We start from the raw sequence: 11,223 nt of genomic DNA, 5'->3' as shown, positions 1-11,223 counted from the left end.
GTATATGCCCTTGTTGCCTTCCATAACTCTAGTTTTAGTTGCTGTCATTTGAACATGAGTTTGAAATTCTCATACAGATGCCTTACACAAAATCTATGGTCTGACCCTTCCATCATGTTCTCAAAGGTTTCTACTAAACCCTACACATGAGACAAATCAAACAGAAAATCAGTGTTAAAAAAAGTAGAATAAAACAGACCACAAAATTAAATTAAAATAGAATCTAAACATAAATAGAAGTAAATTAAATAGAAAGTGTACCTTCTATCTATCTGATATAAAAGTTATATCTTGGTAAGGTCCTATAGCATCCATCAATTCTCCCATAAACCATTCCCAAGAATCTCTTGTCTCAGACTCCACTACTGCAATTGCCACTGTAAACATCTGTCCATTTCCATCATTGGCCACTGTACTCAAAAGGTAGCCACCATATGGTCCCTTTAGGAAGCAACAATCCACACCAATAAGAAGCCTAAAACCTTCTTTAAAACCAATTTTCATTACATCATAACGGATAAATACTCTCATAAACCTTCTCTTATTCTCAACACCAGTGGGCTCAGTTTGCAATTTAACAATACTGCCAGGGTTAATTCTCGAGATTAAACTGCAGTAATCTCTCATTTTTTCATATTGCTCTTCTTCATTTCCTTCAATCATCTCTAATGCTTTCCTCTTAGCCCTATACACTTTGTGTTTGGACACATCAATGTCCAAATCAGAAGCAATAGTGCTCTTAAGTGTACTAAAAGGCATCTTTGGGTTCAATCTCAGTTGTTCTAAGTATTTGTTTGCAATAAAGGATGATGAGGCTTGTGCATTGCTATGAAACTAAAGACAGTTTACATGATCTTGCACATATGTCTTAACTATCAAACAATCTTCACCTTCTGTTTTACTTGCATATATTCTCCAACCACATTCAACCTTACATACTGCACTTACCTTATCTCCATCATTCTTTGTGAACTTTATATCAAACTTACCCCTCAATGCTGTCTCTCTAAGTGCCAACCTAAAATCTTCAGCAGAGCCAAATTTCATACCTATTTCTAGTTCATTTTCTCCTAAATCCCTTGAAGGAATGTATTCTTGGTACGTAGAATCACTATCAAGAACTTCATCATCAGATCCATTCAAGCTTATCAACTCATCATTAGGGCCATATAGGCTTGACACAGGAGCAATGGGGTCTGATTCATCCCACCCTACACCCTAGCCCACATCATCACCTAAGATATCCTTATTTGGTGCTTCATTCAACAAGATAGGTGCAACAATGTACAACTTAATTTTGTTGATTTCCCTATGGGCTTCATGGTCATAAAACATTCTAAATACATTTAAGTCACATTTGACTTCATTAAACTTTTGCCATTGATAAGGTACTTTGTAAAACACTTCACTGACCTCCCCATATCCCAACTGAGTTGCCATCCCTTGAATCTAAATAAAGGACATCTTATCTGGGTCTACATTATCAAAATTTGAGATTTTTCTTCTCATGTATGTCATAGGGTATGATTTCTTAAAAATATCCCCATGATGCACTTCAATGGTGCACTTACCATCCATCTACAACAACATAATTAAATAAACAAGTAAACTCAGTGAATAAGTGTACAGACCATCAATTCAATCATTAAGTGTACAGAAAAATTATTGTCAGCAACTGTGCACATACACTGAACAGGTGTAAAAAAAATTCATATAACAAAGACAATTCAATGAATGACAACCAACAAAATTTTATACACAAGGACTACCTAACCACTACAAAGCATAAAAAAACACATATTCAATAGAGAGACCACCAATGGAATGAATAATTTTATATTGTTTCATGAAGACAAAGTTCACTGATCGAGACAACATTTGAACAAAAAACAAATATTGCAAAAAAAAGGCTTGAAAGCAACCACATCAATAGAATAAGGCATAAAAAGCTAAAAATTATGCAACATAAAGGCAGACAACATTTGACAAAAAATAATGGCACAAATAAGGCTTGAAAGCAACTAAATCAATAAAAAAAGACACAAAAAAACCTAAAAATTAAGCAACACAAAGGCAGACAACATTTGACAAAAAAAAGGTAGAAAAAAGGCGAAACCAAGTCATGAATAAAAAAAGACAAAAAAAAAACTAAAAATTAAGTGACACAAAGGCATCGAAAAATTACTTGAAAACAACAACATCAACATCATATGTAGACTTCGAATACTTTCAAAATGAAAATATGCTTTATACATACCAAGAAAACAACAACAATGGTTATAAAACTAGTATAAAAATCATCTACAAACTCAACTTAGAAATGGTTTCAATCAATTATTTAGGGTAAGAGAGTTACTGATGTAGGCTTCAACACTTGTAGCAAGAGAGATGTTAAGGTTTTAGTCACGTTTTAGCAAAAGATCGAGGACTTGTAAAGCTCTGCAACTGCTAGTTGATATAGATAAAAAATGGCGCCACTTGGGTTGTGTGGTTGAGGGAATATATCTGTAGCCTTATCACAATTGCCTTGTTGTCGCCTATTCATTGGTCCTTTAGATTTCACTTTTCACATCAGCAACTGCAGATTTCCTTAGCCTTAAACTGTGTTGTTCTATTTAGGGTACAATGGTCTTTTGGCATTTCTGGTACCGGAATGTTGACTCAGGGAGTAAATTGCAACAAATGTATAATTTGGGGGGGATTTTTTTTTGTAATTCAGGGAATTACAATACCCTAATAGTTAGAGAGATTTTTTGTATTTTACCCTAAATACTATTTTAATTAAAAGTGTCATGTAAGTATTTACTCCTCCAAAGACATGTTCCAATGAGGGGCGCGAATCATCTACAGTGAGGCTCCCATGTAATTTCCTGCTATAACTTTTAAGTGGTCCATATTTGGCCACATCGTTCTTTAGTTAACGGACACTAAGGCCATGTTTGATCAATTACACCACTATTTATAAGTAACATTTCACCACCATTTATAAGTAACATTATATAGTCTAAAAAGTAATGTCACATATAAATATAACTCAATTCAACATATTATTTATGTTATTATTTGAAATTAAAAGTGATAATATTTCTTTTACAAATGGTGATGTTACTTTTTAAACTCTGTGATATTACTTATAAATGGTGGTGAAATGTAAAAATAATCTAAAAAGTAACATCACCACTATTTATAAGTAACATCACATAGTCTAAAAGTAATATCACATAGTCTAAAAGTAACATCACCACGTTCTAAGGGTGAAAGATACTTATAAATGGTGGTGATGTTACTTTTTATACTATGTGATATTACTTTTAGACTTTTGTGACGTTATTTAAAAATAGTGGTGAAATATTACTTATAAATAGTGATATAATTGTCAAACACAATGTTAGCGCGTATTAAGTGGGGTAAAACGTAACCAAATTAAAGTCACTTATTGTTTACTGTAAAAAAAACAGCATGAGAATTACAGAGCCGGTGATTCGCGCCCTCCAATAAGAGATGACCGACGATTTTTTCCCTATTAACCGACAATGTGATCCTGCATTTTAAACGATCACGTGTTTGAGTGGAATCCCACTCACTCAAAACGTGTTTGACTTCGCTCGGTTGATCATTTGCTCTTTTGATGGCCGTCACTTTGAACTAGCTTCCATTCGATTTGAGCATTCGTTGAAGTTAAGGACCCCCACTTAATGATTTATTATCAAATCCTTTTTCGTGAAAGAAATCTGTTCTTTTATTGGGATGGTAAACTTTGTCAACTATCAATTATTGTTTGAGGGTTAAGGAAGAAAAAATTTAGAGGCATTTTAAATTGTGAAAAAAAAAAAAAAAAAAACAACTTTACATATATCTTTTTCGTAAAATTCATATTCTTATTCTTGATATGTACAAAAAATAAAAATTGAGAAATTTGCAATGTTTAAGACATGATCTTTAAAAACAATCAATTTATTTATTTTTCTAAGTTGATCTAAAAATAAATACAAATTACAAAGTATATTATAAAAATAAGGAATATTTCAAATGAGGCCTTAGGCAAAAGTCTTTAATGGCTTAGTGACTTGATAATTTAAAATTTTGAATTAAATGATAAGATTCATTGTAAATAGTATCAAGGTAAGCCCAATTCTCTTTTCCGATTACAAGACATAAATGGACATAGAGATCGAATACCAAACGCCACAATATTTAAAAAAGGTGATTTCGCTGATTTCTTTCACCGCACTTTTGTTCTCATCTTAGCTACGGTATACAATATTTTGATTTCATTCATTCATGCACCGACCGTGAAGAACCATTCATTTAATGCACAAAGTTTTACACACTGACCAACATATTCATCGGTCTTCATTCATGAGCAAATGAAATATTTGAGCCTATTAACTCGAACAGAAAGCAATTTGAAAGGGGCCGAGGGACCATGACGGACATGTTGCTCAACTGCCCAACACAAGGTGGTGACATAATATAATCGATGGACGTTTATTCATTTATTTAAAAGTTTAAATTATTGAGTAGTGTTACATATTCACTTATTTATACTCAATCACTCTTACATCAAGTCCAATGTGGGACTAATTTTCCCTTATAACATTCTCTTCCACCCGAACTCACAATACCCTAGTTGCGATCAAGCCACCTTATTTACCCAGGGTTCACTCGGACGCCTTTCGGATCGGGCGCTTGACGTGGTACCGGATTTGGTTATAATACTAATTGTAACAGGTGAGCGCTTACTTATTTATTCAAAAATTCAAACTGTTAGGTAGTATTACATACTCACCAATTGATATCCAAATATTCTCACATCCAAATTCGATATTGGACAAATTTCTTTTTGTAACACATAACCATGTTCTTCATTTCTTATAGGATGTTATATCGTACTTCTTATTAGTTCATATGACTAGTACTTCAATGATTTCTCTTTATTTAAATCACTTTTAAGTTATAATAATAATTATTTTGAATGGTACTAGAGAGTCTCACACGAGACTTCCCCCAAGTTGTAGTGGGCTTCACGGTGGAGTTCGAATTTGAACTTTTCTTTACTATGGAGGTGTTTTCAATTTATTTTTCTTGCAATCGAGTTTCAAAAAAAAAGTGCAGCTGGTTTTACATATGAATTAATTGGAACCATTTACTTAGGAGTGTCTTGTTATCGACAACAATTAGACTCGTCAATACAAGAAATTATAATTTTTTCCTGCCTTAGAACAAGTTGTAATAAGAAAAAAATGTGGAGAGTTCTTACTTTTAGATGTGAAGATGTTGGAGATACTTTTGTTTGCTTAGGAAAAAAAAAAAAAAAAAGAAGAAGAAGAAGAAGAAGAAATATTAACAATTTCTTACCAAGTCTTGGAGATTAAAAAATAATATTACCCGTACCAAGTCTAGGAGATTAAAAAATAATACTACCCTTTCAATTCAATCTTTCATCGAAAGACTTTTACCTAAGTTTAGACACTAATTTGCATTGTTTAATCATCTTAAACAAATATATCTTTTCCAACTTCGCTAAGGTTCTATTTATACATAAGAGAGGTTCAAATTCACTCTTAATTACCTTTTCCCGGTCCCTCATTGTGCAGTCTGATCACCTTGACTATCCCAGCCTAAACTCGGGCTTTAGACTTGGGCTCCTCCCGCAACGTTCTTGTTGTGGTCAGACCATTCGGCCTGGATCTGGGCTCCTATCGAAAGGGTGCTCGACATAATACTAGATCAATGATTAAATTTTAATTCTGATACTAATTATAACGAGTTAAGTGCTAAATGATTTAACCCAAAAATTTAAGCATTAGGTGCTTCTAGTACCCAGCTCACGTATAGTGAATCACTTTTACATTCTGATTGGAGAGATAAGACTTTGTAACAACTACCCTGTAAATGAAAAAGGTTAGAGATTACTCCATGGGAGTGCAAATCCAGAGGACCACATTTCCTTTAGTGTGACGTCCAATATACGCACACGGATTCCTTAGATGGTGTGTGACGTCCCAAATCTTTCGGAAGCAAAAGTTTGTTACTACATTTATAACTTATAAGGGATGATGCCTCATGGCTAGACCTGTCAGTGGATTGGATTCAGATCGGATCGATCAAATCCATATCCTATTTGTTAATCAAACGGATTATCGTATTCGAATCACTAACGGGTTCTCGAATTGAATGTCCCAATCCATATCCTATTTAACTCGGACTCGAATCGGATCGGATCGGATTCGAAATCGGATTAAATTAATATTTACTAACATATATAATTATAAAGAGTATGATTTTATTAATATGTGTACTAAGAGATTTAATAGCATGTAAATGAGAACACCACAATTTTTTTATATAACATTATTATTATTTTGGATTTTTGAGTTACCTTTAATACAATTCTAATAGGGGTATTGATAAATAATTATATATATATAATTATTTATATATATAATTTCAATCGGATCGGATCGAATTTTTATCATATCGGATCAGCATAATCCATATCCGATTTATTAAGCTAACGAATAATCGGATTCGGATCGTAACCGGGTTATCGGACTTTTTGTTCAATCCATATCTGACTAATCTAATCGGATTCGAATCGGATCCGGATCAGAATCCACTCCATTGACAGGTTTACTCCTAACATATGGTATATGAGGAAGTTTGATAATAATTTTTTATTTTTAAAAAATTAAAAATTATACTTGATTCAATTTTTTAAAAACTCAATTATAAAAATATCTGTTATCAGATAACTATCTTTTATAGTTATCTAAAAACTGTTTTCTATTTTTTAAATTCTTAAAAATTGTTTGCAGAATTACAAATTAAACAATTTTTGAGAATTATTTTCAAAATTTTTTTATAAATGAATATTTGAAAAACAGTATAACAAAACATTTTCAAACCTGTGACGTTGATTGGGGACATCATGCCATCAGCTGAGAATTGTTTTCAGAATTTTTATATAAATGAATTTTTCAAAAACAGTAAAACAAAACATTTTCAAACCTTTGACGTTGCATGGGGACAACATGCCATCAGCTAAAATTTCTGGGAATTATCACTTATTTGGTCTCCACGTGATTGTGTAACGGTGTTCACTTGTTCTGCCACGTAATTAGTCTGTATGCTTCCAAAAAAAATTTGTACTGCTTAGGGAAATGTGCTCTGTGGTCCGTAAATGTGCACGTTGGCCTAGTAATATATATTAAGAATATTGATCTTAGAAGATACTGAGAAATCATCGCACTTATAAATGTGAGAGCTTAGTTGATGATCATTGTGCTTACTTAGCTTTAGGCACTGCATATCGATATATATATATATATATAGACAATATATAGATATGAAGAGAAAAACTCCTCTTGAAGTGAGAAAAGGTGCTTGGACTCCAGAAGAAGATAGTATTCTAAGGAAGTGCATTGAGAAATACGGTGAAGGTAACTGGCATCAAGTTCCTCTTAAAGCAGGTAAATACATACTATATATGTACTATATTTACATATTATAGTTATATATATAGAATTGTATGTTCACCTTCTCACTGGTAAGAATTTATGATGAATTAATTTCTCAAGTTGGCTATAGAAACATAAACTATCTTTTTTAATAATTATATAGCCTTTTGACTATCTAATGAGATTGAGGGATAATACTTTAGTTGTGCATAATATTTTTTTATACATCAAACAAGTGAGCATTTATGTTTAATAAATATATATATATTTTCAGGTTTAAACAGATGCAGGAAAAGTTGTAGACTGAGGTGGTTGAACTATCTAAGTCCAGATATAAAGAGAGGAGTCTTTGCATCAGATGAAGTTGAACTCATTATCAAACTTCATAAGCTCTTAGGCAATAGGCAAGTTAATTCACGTTCAAAACAAACACACACACACACACACATATACCTGCCATGCATACTATAAAATGAAAAAACGATAGACTCTCCCTATTTATTTATTTTTTTTCGTTCCAAAATAAATGTTCACTTTTTCATTTTTGATTGTCCCAAAATAATGTGACATTTGAAAAGTTAAAGTATTATTTTTTTTTGATAACATTACCAATTTAACCTTCTTGAACTTACTATCATTACAATAAAAAATATATATATTACAATAAAAAATATATATATTAAACCTTATTAGTTTAAAAAGTTAGATTCCTAAAAACAAACATTTATTTTGAGATTTTTATTCTTATAATTTTAACTTTAACAGAAAACTTACGCACTCACTCACTAAACTTGAACTTTCAACTTTTTACCATAAAAAGGTCAAAAAAGTACCATCAAGCTCCTTAAATTCCTTTTTTGCTCCTTGTACTTTGTTTTTCTTTTCTTGCCTTTTTAAGGGGTTAAAAACTTCTAAATTCTTTTCTCCTTGTTTTCTTTTCTTGCCTTTTTTGCTCCTTGTGCTTTATATGTAACTTTGTATTGAATATTTGAGTAGATAAGTGTTGCTAACCAAAAATAAATATTTGAGTAGATGGACACTGATTGCTGGTAGACTTCCGGGAAGGACAGGAAATGATGTGAAGAATTACTGGAACTCGCACCTTCGGATTAAGGCTGTGGCTCGCGGCACAGACGCAGTAACCAAAGCTATAAAGCCTCGACCTCGGAGATTTGCAAGCAATCAAGTCTGGTTTAATGGAAACACTACCATTAATGTAGACAACAACACTCAATCTCGAGACACACCCACCAACAAGCCTTCAACAACATCACCTCTAAAGGTTGATGAAATTCTGTGTTGGTGGGATAACATGGAGTTCATTGACAATGGAGTACTCACATGGTCCATGGATGGCTCAGATGAGGATCAGCTCATTGCAAGCCTTTGGAGTACTGATGAAGTAGCCACTGGAGTCAATATTGCAAGTGACAGTTCTGTTGATCATGTGGACAATTGGAATTTTCTGTAATTTTTAATAGGAATGGGATCCTGATAATTTCGTCTTTCTTGTACTTTTGAGCTCGTTAGGAGTAATGTTAGGAGTAATATTGTGAGTGAGTGAGTGCTTATATTTGATTTTTTGAATAAAATAAAGTGAAAGAGATAAAAAAAAAACAAAAAACAAACCTATCGACGGGTAGATGGTTCTACGATTTGTGTTGGTAAAGTTGACTCAGTTTAGTACGTGAGATATAAAATTTGTAATATATGAGTTTTGTTGTCAAAACAAGTCCGATTACGTTGTAACTGTAAGTTCAAATTTCAAGTTTGAGATCGGAAGCGAAATTGAAGAGTTATTCATAATCAATAAGTTAACGACTTCGAAAAAGCTAAGAACAACACCTTAGGAGGTTTAGTTAGAAGGTAAGGACATTGGCATGCATCACATGTTTTAAAAAATAAGCGTTGTCGAAATTTTTCTGTGGAAAAGCCTTCAGTTCAGGTCTGGCCAACTTGAACCGATTCAAGTGTTAATATTTCAATTTTTAAAATAACACACTAGCCAACTTGATCACCGATGGTTCAAGGGCAGTTGAATCGGTTCAAGTTCTACAACAGTTTTTGGTAAGTAACTTTGTTTGCTACTCTATTTCAACTTCCTATTCTGTATAGACTTTCTTCTAAAATTAACCTTATGCATGCAATTGACTTATTTTTCAAGTACAATTAGGGTTTCAAAACTCTATATAAACATATGTTTTTTCACGTATGGTGGTGTGACTTTTTGCATTAAAATTATAATTTTCATTAAAAGTCTTTTTGTGAGATTTTTAAAAACATACACACTATATACACACACGAGTGAATTTAGGGTGTTGTTCAAACCCTGACCGTATTCAAATATATTGAAGATTGCATCTACAACGATCAGAGAAAACAAATTTTATTTCTTCTATAAAAAATTCAATAAAAAATTCAGATTCAAAGAAGAAGAATTTTCGTTCAAACTTTGAAGGGATCAAGATGCTTGCGGAGTGTTATTGATTTAGCAACAATCATTCTACAAGGTTCGAGGCATAAGTCTAAAGTCGAGAGCTGTTGAACGGAAAGTCGTAAAGTCAGGGACGTTTAGCGGATTAAGTGTTAGTAGAGTGAAGGGTTTGAGTCTGAATCAAAGTTCGGTATATTTTGCTTTATATATAGTGGATCGTTTTATGTTCGGGATATCACACAAAATTTCGACATTTTTTAATTGATTTCCTCACTAAAATTTAGTGTCACTTTAAATTTTACTTGCTTTTAATTTGTATGTAAATATCTAAATAACTAATAATTTTAGTAGAGTAAATTGAATTAAAAAAAACACATGATTAATACCGCCCTAGAGCAGTTTTTAAAACTCAATTTTTCACAACCTATGTCGCCACACAACTCACAGTAGCGACTTGACCTAACCAACTACGTGAAGAAGAAACGGAGACTAAAAAGCTTCTCAATCCTTTACCACATTCTAGTCAGTGCAAGTGATCTTGACCATCTACATCACAGGATCAACTCACGGAAAAGAAATGTCACCACCATATCCCTACCCTTGCAACCTATAGGTTCTCAATTGGTTGGTTACTGAGGTTATGAGTGGTATAGAAAACCCATGGGGTTGGCACCTGCGAGCCTTTCGTGGGCGGATACTGACCGTTCGAAGATGCATGCATCCTAATCGACTCTTAATTTGTCGTATACCGGATTTAATTTGTTTTGTTGCTTGCAAGATGGGAAAAGGAGTTAATAAGCTCCTTTTTTCCACATATGCCGAGATGGTTTGGTGGAGTCTTGACGTTATTAAACTTGTCCATCACTTTCAACTATTACAGCCGTCCCCAAATATCTATCCATCTTATTATTTTGAGATATCTCATTTTAAAATTAAATGTATTATTTTTTTATAATATTTTCAAATTATCTTTTTAATTAAAGAATTACATTAATTATGAAAAATTATTTTTTCTTTTAGCAAGAGTATCTTTGAAACTTCACTCTTATCAATACAATAAAAATTTATTAAAATTTAATTATCATAAAAAGTTAAATTTTCCATACAGAATATGTATTTTGAGACGGAGAGAGTATAATATTATGTCCTAAGTTCTTAACATATATATATTTTTTTCAATTTTAACCACCACCCTTTTGTTTTCTTTTTTCGGTGAGTAATATAATTATGTTTTTTTTTTTTTTTTTTTCAATTGAATTAACTCAAAAATGCAATTTGTACAAAATAAAGACTAAAAACAAGCATACTTGTAGAACACTGAAAGTACAA

At 32.4% G+C, this 11,223-nt stretch overlaps 2 protein-coding genes across 2 annotated transcripts; one reads left to right on the top strand and one right to left on the bottom strand.

The window, feature by feature from the left end:
* Positions 1–264: 264 nt before the first annotated feature.
* On the bottom strand, positions 265–1,440 carry LOC132316252 (uncharacterized). The gene is made up of 3 exons (XM_059814761.1): positions 1,414–1,440; positions 949–1,218; positions 265–834 (listed from the first exon to the last, which is right to left on the bottom strand). Exons 1-3 carry the CDS (start codon positions 1,438–1,440, stop codon positions 265–267), a joined length of 867 nt encoding a protein of 288 aa, XP_059670744.1.
* A 5,852-nt stretch (positions 1,441–7,292) lies between these two features.
* Positions 7,293–9,171, top strand: LOC132267468 (transcription factor MYB1-like). Its single transcript, XM_059768628.1, has 3 exons — positions 7,293–7,472; positions 7,735–7,864; positions 8,493–9,171. Exons 1-3 carry the CDS (start codon positions 7,349–7,351, stop codon positions 8,929–8,931), a joined length of 693 nt encoding a protein of 230 aa, XP_059624611.1. The 5' UTR covers positions 7,293–7,348; the 3' UTR covers positions 8,932–9,171.
* Positions 9,172–11,223: the final 2,052 nt, after the last annotated feature.

This window comes from Cornus florida, unplaced genomic scaffold (assembly GCF_030987335.1).
Source record: "Cornus florida cultivar Cherokee Brave unplaced genomic scaffold, ASM3098733v1 CherokeeBrave_3.0.0_Hap2_Chr07, whole genome shotgun sequence".
NCBI classification, from domain to species: Eukaryota; Viridiplantae; Streptophyta; class Magnoliopsida; order Cornales; family Cornaceae; genus Cornus; species Cornus florida.
The sequence above is the reverse complement of the archived record's forward strand: the minus strand, read 5'-3'. Positions and strand labels throughout refer to the sequence as shown.